This window comes from Dasypus novemcinctus, chromosome 4, assembly GCF_030445035.2.
Source record: "Dasypus novemcinctus isolate mDasNov1 chromosome 4, mDasNov1.1.hap2, whole genome shotgun sequence".
Lineage (NCBI taxonomy): Eukaryota > Metazoa > Chordata > Mammalia > Cingulata > Dasypodidae > Dasypus > Dasypus novemcinctus.
This window is the reverse complement of record NC_080676.1, coordinates 75,825,889-75,842,854: the sequence shown is the minus strand read 5'-3', so window position 1 is coordinate 75,842,854 and position 16,966 is coordinate 75,825,889. Positions and strand designations below refer to the sequence as shown.

Below are 16,966 nucleotides of genomic sequence, written 5' to 3'. Positions count from 1 at the left end.
GAAGAATAAGTGATATCCAGACATAAGTCTTCAGGTGTTTTTTACTTTTGTCTTGTTCTGTAACATAAAAGGAAATATAATCAAAACTACACACATTTGTCTTTTGCAACCATCGGTTAGCTGTGGACACAAGACCTCAATAAAAATCAACAAAATATCCTGTGAGAACCAATTTGCTGTATGGAGCTTTCAATAAAGAGAAATGTATATGTTGTTATTCTTTGTAAATTGTGTGCTGCATATCTGTATTAGTTTGCCAAAGGCTGCCAATGCAAAGTACCAGAAATGGGTTGGCTTTTAAAGTGGGAAACCGATTAGGGTAAAAGCTTACAGTTCTGAAGCTGTGAAAATGTCCAAAACAAGGCATGACTTGCATGCTACTTTATTGGAATTGTAGTTGGTGCTGGGTTTAAGATATATGTAGGGGATTTGAATCTCTGGACTGATAATATGACACCCAGGCCCAGAGCCTCAACAGACTTCAGCTCCTACACTTTGATTTATTGGACTTACTCCACTCAGCTAACATGGAGTTGAAGAAGGTCAACCACCACAACATGGAGCCTAGAGTGTCTACAACTGGAAGCGGGAGGAGTGCATCCAGTACCTATGTGGAATCTAAGCCCTCACTTGACATAGGTGTGCAATGGACACAACCAATCCAATGTCCACAGAGAAAATGTGGAATGGGTGTGGGAACGGTAGCCATGGGGGCTGCTGGGTGTGGGGAACGGGAGGAGATGAGATGTGGAGGCGTTTTCGGGACGTGGAGTTGTCCTGGATAGTGCTTCACGGACAATTACGGGACACTGTAGATCCCCCCAGGGCCCACTGGATGGAACGTGAGAGAGTCTGGGCTATGATGTGGACCATTGACTATGGGGTGCAGTGATGCTCAGAGGTGAACTTACCAGGTGCAATGGATGTGTCATGATGATGGGAGAGAGTGTTGCTGTGGGGGGAGTGGGGGGCAGGGGCGGTGGGGTTGAATGGGACCTCATATTTTTTTTTAATGTAATTTAAAAAAAATAATAAATAATTTAAAAAAATAAAATAAAAAATGGGTATTCCAAAAAAAAAAAAAAGAAATGCATTCTCACCAAAGGTCAGCTGCTAGCAGATCTTGGAGTCCTGCCACATGGTGAGGCAAGAGGGTGGGTCTCCTGGTCTCATTCTACTTTCTCTGGGAGCTCAGCTGTGGATGATCAGGCATCTCTCAGGGTCTCGGCTCTTTGAGCTTCTTGGGGCTTCTCTGTCTTTTCTGCAGCTGTGGTTGAACCTGGAGTTCTCTTGTGTAATTGGGTCAAAATGGCAGAGCTCCCTTTTCTGTGTCTCTCCCTCTCTGTGTGTTCTCAGTTTATATAAGACCCAGAAAGAGGGTGGAGATGAACCTGTGTGAAGTCTCACTGACATAGTCCAATCAAAAGTCCTAAAGCCATCTCATCAAGTGACCTAATCAAATGCCTCTTAACTGAATTTAATGAAATCAAAAGGCCCCACACCCAGAGAAATGGATTAGTTCAACATAATCTTTTCTGGGATTCAAAAAATTCAAGGCAGAGGACTTGGCCCAGTGGCTAGTGTATCCGTCTACCACATGGGAGGTCCGCAGTTCAAACCTCGGGCCTCCTTGACCCATATGGAGCTGGCCCATGCGCAGTGCTGATGCGAGCAAGGAGTGCCGTGCCACGCAGGGGTGTCCCCCATGTAGGGGAGCCCCACGTGCAAGGAGTGCACCCCGTAAGGAGAGCCGCCCAGTGCGAAAGAAAGTGCAGCCTGCCCAGGAATGGTGCCACACACACAGAGAGCTGACACAACAAGATGACGCAACAAAAAGAAACACAGATTCCTGTGCCGCTGACAACAACAGAAGCGGACAAAGAAGATGCAGCAAATAGACACAGAGAACAGACAACCGGGGTGGGGGGGAAGGGGAGAGAAATAAATAAATAAATCTTAAAAAAAAATTCAAACTGTCACAACATCCTTTATATCAGTAAAATTTTTAATACACATACACATATACACAAATGCCTATACATATACTTTACCTTTATGTATACTAGTTCTCAAACATTTACTAACATACCACTGCTGAGAGCACACAATTAGTCTGTGGGCACCTGGGATTTTAGCCCAAGGTGTCTAACCTAAAGCCTACAGTCTAACCTCTAAACTTCTTTCTCTGTAACATATTTTAGGTAACCCACAGAGTTGGGCACAAGCCCATAGATCCAATCTCTCCCCTTGTTACCCACTCTAACATGGATGGCAATATGAATAGTAAAAAGAGTATATAGGCTTTGAGGCCAGACGTGGGGGTTCTAAGCCCAGCCCCACCATTCATTAGCTCTCAGGCAAGTCCCCTCACCAGTCAGAGCTATTTCCTCTTCTCTAATGGTGGGATAATCATAAATCTCACAGGACTGTTGTAAGGATTAGAGATAGGGCATGTAAGATACACAGTATGCTTATTAAATGTGGGTGTTTGCTCAGCATACTATCCTCATATCTTTGTATTTCCTCCACCTGTGTTTATTTCTACCTGGGGCCTTCCCAAAAGCTGAAATGCTTGTGTTACATGTCAAAAGTCAAGCACAGCCTCACTCATTGAAAGGAATCTAGTTATGTCTTTTCTTTGTTTGTTTCCTATGGAGAATGATGATGGTAGTGATTGATGGTGACTGGTTCATTCTCAGGAAAGTAAAACCATTGATGTCTACTTCTTGTCCTCTCTTCAACCCTATCACTTGCATCATTTGTTCAACATTTATCCAGATTGGCAAGGAAGACTCAGTGCTTCCCTCTCTGGGTCCCTCTCTGTATTTCTTTGAGCTGACTGTTTTGTGGGGTCCACTGTAGGACTCCTACAGAGAGTACTATACAGAAATACCAAAGGCCTCACAAGGTGCTCCCACCACGACTGACAAATGAATGCTTAGTTGCTTTTAAGCTCCTCTTTAACATGGTTATTGGTGGGGCAAAGAAGCTTCTGAGATGTCAGCAAGTACATGCAATCTGATACTGCATGTACCCAGAACTTTCCCAGAATTGCTAAGAGATGGCCTAATGTGATAAAAATATGTGAATGAAAATCAACCACAGTAGCCAACAGGCCAGGGACTGAAAGCTGACAGTGACACCAAGATTAGAACTCAAGCAGTTGCAGAAGAAAAAGCAATGCCAGGACTGAGATTAATTTGAGGAGTCCACTTTTTTTTGATGTTTCCCCACTTGAACTGGTTTGGATCAAAAGCAATTTTGTTTGTATCTATTTTTTTAATGTGATTTCCTCAGATATTACCCAGTCCTTCAGGGAAACTCATAAACCATGCTTCTTTTTAGCTGGGGAAAAAACCCAAACCCTCATTCAAGGCTACTTTTTTAATGCGTTTATTTAGGCAGCTCTTTATTGTCCTCACATGGGCTGTTATAGGCAATGGTATAAAAAGGTATTTAGGCAATTAATTTAAATGGTGCTGTTCACTCAGGCGAGAGGAATCACAGACAGAACCATTCTAGACTGTTGAATGAAGAATTATTTGCATTTTAAGGATGTATTTTTCCACCCGATAAACCTGAGTGATTTCAGTTAGCTCACCCTGTGTGCATGGAGATCCATAGCCTTCTACAGTTGTTAATTTTAATTTTTAAATAATTTTATGTCTGTCAAGATCTTTATCTATGTATCACATCCCAGGAACTACTGCCATTGTAGACATGGCTCAGTCTGATCCTCACTTCCCACTCCCACCCTGAAGGGGACTGATCCATCAGTGGGAGTCCTATTGAGCATTCCTCTCCATCCCTGTGAGAATGGGTCTCTACAAATTTCCTGGGATTTCTGGTGTCCTGTCGGAGGTGTTCTTTGCTTCTCTTCACAGCTCAACATGCACATGCATGTCCATTAGAGCTTCTCGCCCTTACATGCTGACAGGCATATGCAAGAGGCTGCATGCGCGGTAATGAGGTGTTTCCACATCTGGAATTTATAGTGTTTGGGTATAACCTGCTGGACCACCAGATTATGCTCATCTCCTGCAGTTCCATAAGAGTAATTGTTTGTGGAAATTATATTTCCTAAACAGATGCCTGAATCTGACTTCTTCCTTGGGGTTAGTGTTTATAGAATTAAAGAAAAAGTTCTACCCTCTGCATACTAGAGGTCCTGATGTTTCTTCCCAATGTATTTGACATTCTCCACTCTACAAAGCCCACCCATTACCCACCCTTGTGCCTGTACACTTACCTACTCGGCATCTCCTTCCAGTTCCTGTCGGGAGTGGACGCCTGGTGCAAGATGTGCAGCGAAGGTGGCCTGCCATCCGAGATGCAGGACCTGGAGCTGGCAATCCACCATCACCAGTCCTTGTATGAGCAGGTGACCCAGGCCTACACGGAGGTAAGAACCACATGGGACAACCAGGTGTCGTGTGTGTATATGCATATGAGTGTGTGCTGAGACCCCTGGCCTGTACATTGCAAAATATTCTGGGTTGGATCAAGAAGAAGAAAAGCCATTATTCTCCCTTTAGAGACATCTTTAGGATTCTTGACCTATGAATGATGGTGCCCCTGCCCAGAAAGCAGAAAAAATGGGGCCAGCAGAAAAATGGGGCACATGTGTGCGTGTACATGTGTGAGTATCTGTGTGCACACACACACACAGACACACACACATACTGTCCCATGCATGACAATGAGAGATTCTCTACTTTGGGTGAGGAGCAAAGAAAGCAAGGCAGTGCGCCTCTGGGATTTTCCTCTGGTTGGCGAGTGGGTGTGTTCATCCTAGCCCTGGTACCCCTCTTATGAAGTACATCATCAAAAAGTACTAATTTTCTCATTAGATGGTCCAGAGGAAAACACATAGGGTACAGTAAGTGCATACATGGGAAGCCACCATGGATGTTAAGGACAAACTAACAGGCTCTTCTGCTGAACCAGGAGAATAGTATAAAATTAGGAAGGGGCAAAGCTTCTCAATGTTTCTTTCAAAGTGAGAGGAAAGGGGCCTGTAGGTGTGTCTGGTGGAATACCCAAGTAGTAAGTTTGCTAACTTGGAATGATTTCTGAGGGAGGGTGGCTGAGGGATGAAAAACTGAAGAGGGCAGGATGGACTGATTAAGGAAGCAGTGTTGAGCTGCATGAGGAGGGGAAAGTGGATCAGCATCTGGCCCACGGGTTTCCTCCACCTGAGAGGCTTGTTAAAGATGCAAATTTCTGGGTTTCACCCCAGACTGAATCAAAATGCCAAGAAGTATGGCCTGAAAGTTACAGTTTAATAAATACTGCCCCAGGTGAGTATGATGTACATTGACGTCTAAGAACCAATGGCTTCTGTGTTTTTAGCAAAGGTTTTTGCTGCAGTAAAAACTGGGTTTGAATCCTGGTGCCCCTACTTAGCAGATGTGTGTCCACAGGGAATTTACTTAACCACCCTATACCTCAGTTTCCTTTTCTATGAAATGAAGCTTTTAGGCCCTACTTCTTGACAGTTTCATTTGGTCTGGTGTGGAAAAGGGTCATAGAGAGGAAGAGTAAAAGAAGGATATAGAGAAAAGAGAAAATTGTAAGGAAATAAAGAATAGGAGAGAAAAATAATGATGAAGATAAAATTGCTAGCCAGTACTACATGCCAGGCCTGATTCTAAGTGTTCTTCATTTCATTAACTCATATATAATTGTCATCACAACTCTAGGAGGTATGTATTGTCATTATCCCTATTTCATAGACAAGAAAACTGAAGCCCAAGAGATATATAATTTGCCTTTATCACACATCCAAGAGTTCAGAATCACGTAGAGGAAGGTGAAGAACAGAAAGGGGGAGACATTTATGGTGGTGACTTATTTTCAACTCCATTTCTAAAAGCATTTCTTCCTGAACTGTCACTGAAAATATTTATCAAGGGCCTACTCTGTGCCAGGCACTGCTCTAGGCATTGAGGAGAGAGTGGCGAACAAGACAGAGTCACTGACCTCATGTGGCTTATATTCAAGAGGGGAGAGATGCTGACTCAAGAGTCTCACACACAACTGGCTGGTCCTCCAGCACCTTCTCTCCCCCAGCATTCCAGGATGTTCTGTCCTCCCCGGGCTGCGGGCTGGGCACCAGAGCAGCTCTGCCCAGCTTGCATGTTCCTTAGTCTGAGGAGGATTGTCATTCTCAGCCCTAGTCAGGGATCTTTGGGCATGTTTCTCTCTATACCCTCCTGGGGAATCTGCCTGCCACTTCCTTGACCTGGGCCCTCAGGTTTCTCCCTGGCTCAGGCCTGAAGCAGAGCTTCTTTCCTTCCCTCAGGTCAGCCAGGATGGCAAAGCCCTGCTGGATGTGCTGCAGCGTCCCTTGAGTCCTGGGAACTCCGAGTCCCTCACAGCCACGGCCAATTACTCCAAGGCGGTGCACCAGGTGCTGGACGTGGTACACGAGGTGCTGCACCACCAGCGGCGGCTCGAGAGCATCTGGCAGCACCGCAAGGTGCGGCTCCATCAGCGGCTGCAACTCTGCGTCTTCCAGCAGGACGTACAGCAGGTAATGGGCTCTGCTTCCCTGTCACCCATCATCCATCCCAGCCTGGGAGAATGAGCTGGAGTTCCTGACCTAGGTGACCAGGCCTGATCTGATCCCTTCTCCCAATGAACTGTTACAGCATGCTCTTTGCCTAAGGAGGGTTATGGACTGGACCTTTTTACCAGTGGTATTGGAAGTGGAGATTTGGTCTCAGGAATAGCAATTCATCTCAGTCAAATGGCATACTTTTCTTTTGGGCAGAGTTTGGCCCTCAATCAGACAATGAGATAACTAGACAATTTGGGGGGTTTGGGGTTCTCTGAGCACTGTCAGGATTGGATACCACCATAAAGTGAGCTCACGTCTCAGGGATTCAGGTGACCTGCCAGAGTGGGCCTCAGGGAATGGGAGGGTTGGACTTGGGAAACCAGATTTAAAATGTGGGCTGTTGTTCACTGTATGTTCCATGATGAGAGATTATTTCTGGCTCTCTGTCTTTTTGTATCATTATACCAATTAGGGCTTTTTCTCTTACCATGAATAATAAAAAATTGTTGTGTTTCTGCCCATAAAAGTACAGGCTTGCCATGAATGCCCTTTCAGATGACATAACTCCTTTTCCCCTTGTACTTTTTCTGTCTCTGTCTCCTTGGGGACCCCTGGGAGTTTTGCTCTGTGAACTGATGTAACAGGAGGGGGCTGCTTGTTGGAAGGTAGGAACTGAGGCCAAAACTTCCTCTTGTCTCCCTCTTGGCTCAATCCTGGAGGCAGCAGTGAGTGGTACTTCTGCTCAAGCACCTTCCACACCCCAGAATTTCAGGACTACACATATAACTTTTACTACTTCTTCCTTTCTTCTGTGCTATTGATCAAGTATAATTCAAGTGTGTCAAAATATATGTGGAACACTGAGAGCCAACTGTACATGTCTTGGGAAGTGTCAGCTCCTTGCACAGCAGTTGTTGGGAGAAGCTCCTGGTGCTGGCATGGGTGTGCCCTGAGGGAAACAGGCAGGATGGAGGGCAAGAGGGACATCCTTATCTCTAGGTGGGTGTAGTCAATTAGCAGGAGATGGGCTTTCAGGCACTTTCTTCTTCTGTGCTGCCTGGGGCCCCCTTGGTAGTGCCCCCTCCTGACTGGAGTGGTGATTGAGTCATCAGACGTGACACTGCAGCCTCAGGAGAGACGGGCACTGTTTATGTGCTGGCCTTAACTCTGAAGTTCTTGTCGGATCCTGCTGGGAAAAGGGAAGCAAATGAATCAGTTCTCTTCTCTTACCATCTGGAGCCATCCAGATAAATACATCATCCCTGAGCACATGAAAGCTCAGGAGTCAGTCTGTGGTTGAGACAGAGTGAGGTGCCTGTGTATGAAGGTACAGAAAAGCGGACGTTATTATTCCAGTGAACTCTCAGTGACTCGAGGAGATCATCCGGCCAATGGATTATGCAGCCTCCTTTGTCCTCTTAGCCCTGCTGTTGTTTTCATGGCTGTTGCTGTTGTTCATTAACATGGTACTAGTGCACTAGAGAGGTGTAGAGGGGCTGCAGGAGGGGAGGTGAAGGCTTTCTCAAGAGGAGGGTGGCATTCCAGACTGAACTATTTGGGAACTGCTGTTAGGCATTTTTTCTAGGGCCACCATGACGTCTAAATTAAAGTTAAGAAAAAATATAATGAAATGATTATCTGTGATTATTCTGTATCATGTTCTAAAAAATAAGAGCATTTCTGGTGTTGAGACTTTAACAATTCATCTCTACTGTACGAATCACATTGTTGGCATGGAGAAAAATTAATCAGGAGATCAGGAGCTATGTATCATAGGGTTAGGATGTTCTTTGAGAACTGAATTTCTAGGATGGTTAATGCCATTGTTCTTTTAGGATATGTAAAGTATGACTTCTTCACGGAATGTTGCTCTCTCATCATGCACCCAACACTGGGACAGATTCAGAGAATGATGTGGAAAAACGAGGGCTACTGAGCTTGGTGATTGGCCTCAATTTTTCACCTGACACCCAAACAACCATTAGCGCTAGACACGTGCCTGAGTTGGACAGTGCTAGACCAACATACTCGAGGGTTAGAGGGAGAACTTGGTCTTTTGTCTCCAACAACTCCCGGCCATGAGCCTGCCCCAGGCTCATCTATTTATTTATATATATATATAATTTCTATGGCACTTCCATCTTTGGGTTACATTATAATATTTTATTTTGCATGTCTCATCTCATCTCTTGTAGTATCTCCTTGAAAGTAGGGACATGGCTTCTTCCTCCTTGTCTCCCCGAAAAACTCAGTTGTATCTGGCATGAAGCAGATTTCCTTTATGTTTTCTGAGGTGAACTGAAGTTATCTCTGTAGGATCCCCATTTTCTGCTCCTATAAATGAGTACCATTTAACCCTCCTTTCAAACCTATCCAATAGTTGCTGGTGAGTAGCTGGAGTCTGCCTGTGGGAATTGTGCTGAGAAAGTCTAGAGGTTCCCAGATATTTATTGCCCAGGCAGAGAGGACACCAAGACATAGCCTCAGTGTTTACAAAGTATCATGACTTGGTGCTCTACAAGGGGCCCAGCTGGGCACTAGGCTCCTGCAAGATGCCTGGTTAGTCAGAGTGGCATAAGACATACCCATTTGGAATAGAACAATTCTGATGAAGCATGCCAGTCACTGTGCAGGGCAGTAGAGTGGGGAGGGAACGGTCACAGGCAGAGACATGAGCAGAAGTCAGAGTTGGTGTATTGAAGGAGAAGAGAATTAATTGAACCATAGAGTCGATACAAGACACCTGAGCACATTTCCAATCCAGAGATGTTTACTCTGTAGCTCAGTCAGAGTGAGCCTCAGTGGCTGGAGCAATACAGAATGGCTTTGGAGTCAGACAACCTGAGTTTAAATCCTGCTCTGACGCGTCTTGGCTGTGCGGCTGTGGGCAGGTCTCTTCACCTCGTGGTACGTCAGTTTCTTCACCTCTAAAACAGGAGTGATGGTAGTAGCACCTATCTCATAGGATTAAGTGAGACCGAGCACAGGGTTTTTAGTAAATCCTCAGTGGCTGCTTTGTTGGCCGCGTGCTCTTTGAGCAGCACTCAGGCGCCCCCTGGTGCTTGTGCTGTTGGGGACTCCAACATGATGTGTTTGTACCAACAGCAACTATTTGGCAGGGTTGTGAGTTCCGTTTCATTCCTTTATAAAAACTCAGAGCTGTCAAGGACCTGGAAGAGCATCTAGTCTAACCTACTGAACAGCTGAGGAAATTGAGGCTCAGAGATATTAAGTAACAAAGCGAGTGACTGGCAGTGCCAGGTCCAGAAGCTGGGTCTTGTGACTCCCAGTCCAGCCAATGAAGGCCACAGGAGAGAAGAACCAGGGAGACAGAGAAGAGAAAGAGAAAGAGAAGAGGGGCACATGGCAGACAAACACTTAGACTTGCCCCAAAATAGGGAGGGAGGAGGAGAGAGAAGGACAGACAGCAGGGTGGGGGGTGAGGGGACACGACAGAGCAGAGAAACAGGCATACATGGGATGGGAGGAGAAAGGAGAAGGTGTGGGAGACAGAAGAGAAAGACATTGACTCCTGGCAGGGGAGGGAGAAAGGGAGCGGGGCAGAGGAAAGGGGGAGGGAGAGCGAGCTAGCCTCTGCCTGTCTGATTTCTTGCCCCATTGCCAGCCTGTACCCAAGTAGGAGCAATTTGTCCTTTAAGCAACCAGTTCCAAAGTAAAGCAGAGAGATGTAAACCAAAGATAGACATCAGTGGCAAAGAGATTCCATTTAAACATCTGGAGCCAGAACTGGCCTAACGCGTCTCTCTGGGCCCCAGCAGACGTACTCTCTTTTCCCTACTGGGTTGGGGGACAACAGAAATAAATATCCAAGGGTAAAACTGGAATTTCCATTCATTAAGCTGAAGAAAGACGGATAGGCATGTCTACTGTAATATTGCTGGTGGAATAATTATAGCAGTTTTTTTTCCAGCTTAAGGCACCGCAGGTCTGAGCAGTAGCTAAAAAGGCACCCCGTGACAGCATCAGCTGATCTCTCTTTTATTCTCCCCTAACTCCTCTGGCTCCTTATGTGTGTAAAGGACCTACTTCTAATCCCAGATAGTCCTGACTATGTGATGAGAAGAACAAAAAGGAACTAAATTCTTGATCTTTCTCGGAGATCCACATCCATTCCATTTATTCTTAACCAGGGCAACTGTTTCAGAATTGCCTTCCTCAGGCCATCTCTGCCTCCCCTTCTTCCTTTCCGTCCCTTTGGACTTTATTTTGCAAGAATTAATCTATAGAGTGGTTTGGAACACCTATCGTGTGTAGGGTCCTGTGCTAGGAATTTGAGGTCTCTGTCCTCCAGAGATGCACCTCAATATAAGCACCTGAGGATATAGTAACGGCACACAGCTGTCTGTGTTCAGGGCTGAAGAGGCAAAAGCACAATGAGCTGGTGGAGTCAGAGCAGGGCAAGTTCCCTGTTGTTGGAGTGGGATTTGTGCTGGGCCTTGAGCACCAGTGTAGGAGGGGGAGGATGGAGTTCCTGGGAAAGGCCACAAAGCAGAGAAGGACATTACAGCCAGGGCACAGGGAAGAGGGAACCTGACCCCCTCCGGGCAGCACTAGTGAAAGACAAGACTGGAAGGGGGTTAGGAGTAGTCTTGGGGGCCAGGAGGTGTGGTGGTTGCAGTGACATGTTGGAGGCTTCTACACCTTCCCTTAAAAGCAATGTCTGGACCCCAGTAGTCAGGTAAGGTGGGCTAGTGAAAGGCCATGATGACGGAATTTATCTGGCTCAGTGGCTTTCCATTCTGAATGAATGTGTTAATATTAAAGCCCAGAGTTCTTGGACTGAAAATGAATCTCACCTGCTTCTCTCAGTTTTTTCTGGAGTCTCCCATGGAACATTTAGCTTTTACTATGTTAGCTCTTGCCTGCCAAAGAGTGTCTGAAAGGGATTTAAGAGTAATTTTTTAAACTCCAGATAGTCAATCTTTTACTTGCTATAGTGCCTAAAGCTCCTTAATCATACTAAACCATTTTTGGCATTGTATAATCCAATTGACAGCTTTGCATAATGAAAGTGAGCACTTTGGGTTGCATACAGAATGATTAGTTATAAAAATGGGACCAGAATGACAATGGATCTAGAAACTAACTCTTCCTATAAAAAGGGAGAATTAAAAGGTCTAGGAAGGAAGATGCTAGGGGCCTATTCTGTACCCATTTGGATCAGGGAATGCATGCAAGTGGAACCATCTTCAAAATGTGGGACATAGACTGGTGACTTGGTGGGCATATTGTAGAGAGGAATGAAGCATCAGAGGGATGGTCAGATTCCAACCCTGAGCTTTCATTACTGTGGTTAAAAATGTTATTTTTCAGAGCTCAGGATTTATTATCTTCATGAGTAAATATGAGCATCTACATATAGAACTACCATTCATTGAGCATTCTATGTGCTAGGGACTGTGCTAATCCCCTCACATGCATTTTCTTATTGAACCTTCCCAACACTATAAGGCAGGTGATAGTTTGTTCACCTCTTTACTGATGAGGAAATTCAGGCTTAGCGAGGTTAATCAACTTGCCCAAGGTCACATGGCTAGTGACAGATCAGGGATTTGAACCTTAGCCTACCTAAAATCAAAGTTGGTGCTCCTTTGTGTTTCTGTGAAGGAACAGGCCCTATGCTGGGTGATGGGAATACTGAGAAACACTGTCCCTGCCCTTGGTGGGTTTATAATTCAGTGCTGGGACCAGTTCTCAAAAACCCTGTTAGGTTACTTGGTCCTAAAAGATGAGATTTGCCCTAAGTCGTATAGTTGCTGACAGCTGAGATTCATACACTTTCAAGTAGACCCATATTCAGACCCAAACACTCATATACCCATTTTCACCTGCCCCATCATTTAAAACTCACTCTCTGTAGTTCTTTATCTCTAACACAAATTTTCCTAAAGCAGACACTATCCCATTATTAAAATTGTAATTATTGGGCGGCAGTCTTGGTCCAGTGGTTAGGGCGTCCGTCTACCACATGGGAGGTCTATGGTTCAAACCCCGGGCCTCCTTGACCCGTGTGGAGCTGGCCCATGCGCAGTGCTAATGCGCGCAAGGAGTGCCGTGCCACGCAGGGTGTCCCCGCATAGGGGAGCCCCACGCGCAGGGAGTGCACCCTGTAAGGAGGGCCACCCAGTGCAAAAGAAAGTGCAGCCTGCCCAGGAATGGCACTGCACACACGGAGAGCTGACACAACAAGATGACGCAACAAAAAGAAACACAGATTCCCATGCCACTGACAACACCAGAAGCGGACAAAGAAGACGCAGCAAATAAACACAGAGAGCAGACAACCGGGGTAGGGAGAGGGAAAGGGGACAAAAATAAATAAATAAATCTTTTAAAAAAATAATTGTAATTATTTTAACTCAACATTGCTGATGCTGTTCTTTGTGGATGTATCTTAAATAAAACCCATTTGCCCATGGTAGTATTGAGTAGTTGTAAAGGTTGCAAAGGTTTTTATGATGATGATAATCCACTCATTCAGATTGTATTCAAGCAAATAATTGATGGGCAGGGTCAATATGCAGAAAGAGAGCAGGGTTGAGGCTGAGCTGACTTGGGGGAGATAGGGAAGGCAGAAAGGAAGGGTCCTGCTTTCATGGTTGCTTTGTTTTTTTCAAGATTTATTTTTTATTTATTTCTCTCCCCTTCTCCCCCAACCCCCCCGTTGTCTGCTCTCTGTGTCCATTTGCTGTGTGTTCTTCCATGACCGCTTCTATCCTTATCAGCGGCACTGGGAATCTGTGTTTCTTTTTGTTGTGTCATCTTGTTGTGTTCACTCTCCATGTGTGGTGCCATTCTTGGGCAGACTGCACTTTCTTTCACACTGGGCAGCTCTCCTTACGGGGCGCACTCCTTGCACGTGGGGCTCTCTTATGCGGGGGACACCCCTGCGTGGCGTGGCACTCCTTGCGCACACCAGCACTGCACATGGGCCAGCTCCACATGGGTCAGGAGGCCCGGGGTTTGAACTGCAGACCTCCCATGTGGTAGGTAGACGCCCCATCCACTGGGCCAAGTCTGCCCCCCATGGTTATTTTTTTATTTTTTTATTTTTTTTTATTTATTTAATTCCCCCCCCTCCCCTGGTTGTCTGTTCTTGGTGTCTATTTGCTGCATCTTGTTTCTTTGTCCGCTTCTGTTGTCGTCAGCGGCACGGGAAGTGTGGGCGGTGCCATTCCTGGGCAGGCTGCACTTTCTTTTCACGCTGGGCAGCTTTCCTCACGGGCGCACTCCTTGCGCGTGGGGCTCCCCTACGCGGGGGACACCCTTGCGTGGCAGGGCACTCCTTGCGCGCATCAGCACTGCGCATGGCCAGCTCCACACGGGTCAAGGAGGCCCGGGGTTTGAACCGCGGACCTCCCATATGGTAGACGGACGCCCTAACCACTGGGCCAAAGTCCGTTTCCCGCCCATGGTTATTTTTTGATTGGAGTGAAGGTAAGGAAGCATACCATGTGCTCTTTGGTGTCACTGGTCTTGAAGTATTCCATGCCTCTCGGTAGTAGGAAGCTAGTCTGGAGTTCCAGTTCTATCCATTTATTCCCTAGCCTCTGCAGAATTAGAGGATGAGTTTAATGTCTTGACTCTGGGATGCATATCCCCTTCCTGCCTGGGAATTTCATGGATTCCTAGCACTGTCTGCTTTCTGATTTCCCATTTCATACTGTACTCCTCACTGTGATTCCTCTATGCTTGTATTAGTCAGCCGAAGGGGTGCTGATGCAAAGTACCAGAAATCTGTGGGCTTTTATAAAGGGTATTTATTTGGGGTAAAGGCTTACCAGTTACAAGGCCCTAAAGAGTCCAACTCAAGGTTGGTTTTTCACCAAAGTCAGTTGCCACATGTTGAAGCAAGATGGTTGCCAATCCCTGCAAGGGTTCAGCCTTCCCCTCTCTCAACTACAGGCTGGCATAGGCATTGTTTCTTTTTGTTGTCTCTCCCAGGATCAAAGTTCTCTCCTCTGCCATTCTATGGAGCTCTCTCTTTTCCTGTGTTTCTTCTTGAGCGAGTGTCTGTTTATATCAGCTCTCCAAGGGTGTGGGGACTCAACCCTGAGTCATGCCCCACTGACATAGTCGAATCGAAGCCCTAATCTTTTTATCAAGTAAACTTAAAACCTTTGAATTTAACACTGTGAAAGGGTATCACACCCAGAGGAACAGACCAGTTTACAAACATAATTTTTCTTTTTGGTTTTTCACAAAAAAATAATCTCAGACTGCCATACTACCCTACTTGTCCGCTGGCCTCTCTTCCCCTTTTCCCTTACTGTTTACTTTGGTTCTTGCTTTGATTTCTGAACGCTTACTCTGCCCTGACTGAAGAGTGATCCGTTCATGGTGAACACCCTCCAAGGAACGGTCTGGGGGCCTCCATCTGACAGGGCTGGGAGGCTGGTGGGGAAGAAGTCCCTTTCTAGACATTACTGAGCCTCGGGGCTTAATTGGTCCACAGTGATTTTCAACATCTTTAATCTTCTCCATTCCTTTTTTATGATTATGTTAATAAGTGACAGGAAAGTCACTGCCCAGGTCACTTCTTTCAGATAACCTCCATGCTTAGCATGTCCTTGACCTCAACACATTCCATCTGGAGCCTTTAAGAATAGGCTAAAGGGTACGCCATAACTAATGGGGGGAAAGGACAATAGGCAGAGTTTGAGCAGAGGAGGGACATGATCTGAGTGATGGTTTGTAATCTTGTGCCAGTTGGAGGGAGGATTAGAGTGAAGACAGACTGGGAGCCACGGGCATGGTGTAGGGCCTTGAGAGCATGAATGGGGATGGGCAAGCATGGATTTGAGGACACTGATGAAAAAACTTACTAGAAATTATTGTCCTTTTTTATAAAAAATGAGGGCAGTGTCAAGTATCCTATGGGACTGACTTCTCAAAGTGAGAAAAGGGTTCTTGGACCTCTAATATTAAAATCATCTGGGCAGAGTGGAGGGTCTTGTTAAATACGTGGATTATCAGGCCTTACAGCACACTTTTTGATTCAGAACATGGGGGTGGGTTGGTGCTTTTATTTTAAAAAGAACCCCCAGTGATTCTTAAGCATCCTAACATTTGAGAACCTCTGACTTAAGGGTTCACACCTTAGTAATGAGAAGTGTGGCAATACCATACAGGCATGAAGGTGCCAAGGTGAGGAGATTCTCTCAGGGAGATGCCACTCATGAAGACCCATTCCAGTCTTCCCCTCATATCCGCTCTGTTGGGAAGGAATGGGAGGGGGGGATGGAGGGAGAATAGGGTTAGGAGCAAATTGAGCTAAGGAGGACTTAGGGTCTTTTAGCCCACTGCCACCAGCTTGGGGTCTGTCAGGGTAAATAACTGCAGCTCTCAGAGGAGGGAGAGTCTATATACCTGCTAATGAGTTTCAGCTGAGCCCTCTTAGAAAAATGATGGCTTCTCCCACCATTGCAAGACATTAATTTTGATCATACTTGTTCCAAAGAGGAGACAGAAAATGAGTTGCTGGTAATTGGGCATTTCAAGTGGTGCCTGTGTGTACTCCAGTTGCAGCCCGGTGGGGAGCTGGTTGGTACTGGCAGTTTATGAGCCATTGCTCTCCAGAGCTAATGCTCAGTGTGCTGTGCAAGGAGACAAAATAATGATTTGATGGACTCTCTGGTGTGCTTGAGGCTTTAACAGACTAAAACGTGTTGCAGACACCTGATGACATGTAAATAAACTCCTTCATTCACCTCAGAATAATGGCTCCCTAACCAGTGGGGAGCAGGGGCATGAGGGGGTGTGTGGTTCTTCTGTTTACTTAAGACAGTGACACCTCTTGCTCATTTTACTGTGGGTCAAATTATGACACAAACTTAATAACCGATTTTATAAACATGATTTATCAGAGAGGGCCAAATGAGAGAATCAGAGACTTGGGATTCTGATTCTACATATGTTTGCAAAACTTCTCCATTTCTTTTAATGATGTGTGCCCTTCATGGCACAAAGAAATTCTCAAATCAGAGTCATTGAGTTCATTCACCATGGACTCAGCAAATGGTCTTTGAGTACACAGCCGTGAACAAAACAAGCACTTCCCTACATGGAGCTTCCATTCAGGGGGTAGAGATAAAACAATATTAAAAATAAATAAATAGTTGCCACTTTGGCAGTATATATACTAAAATTGGAATAATACAGGAAGATTAGCATGATGACAGAAATATTCACAAAGCGTTCCATATTTAAAACGAACAAACAAGTAATACACCAATAGTGATAGCTGGTAACATCTGAACAGGGAGCTGAATGAATAAACCATGAGAATGTGTTTAAGGTTTGTTTTCAGGTACCTGGAATGGGACCTGAAAAGTCCCTAAAACCAGAACCAGCTAGGTACATTCCCAGAAAAAAACAACAACA

The 16,966-nt window shown here is 45.5% G+C and overlaps 1 protein-coding gene across 1 annotated transcript in view; it reads left to right on the top strand.

The window, feature by feature from the left end:
* The window catches only part of KALRN (kalirin RhoGEF kinase), a 775,504-nt gene that overhangs the window by 353,623 nt on the left and 404,915 nt on the right, over positions 1 to 16,966 (top strand). Inside the window, 2 exon segments of the mRNA XM_058295672.2 lie at positions 4,271 to 4,402; positions 6,305 to 6,535. Coding sequence (XP_058151655.1) covers positions 4,271 to 4,402; positions 6,305 to 6,535 — 363 coding nt within the window.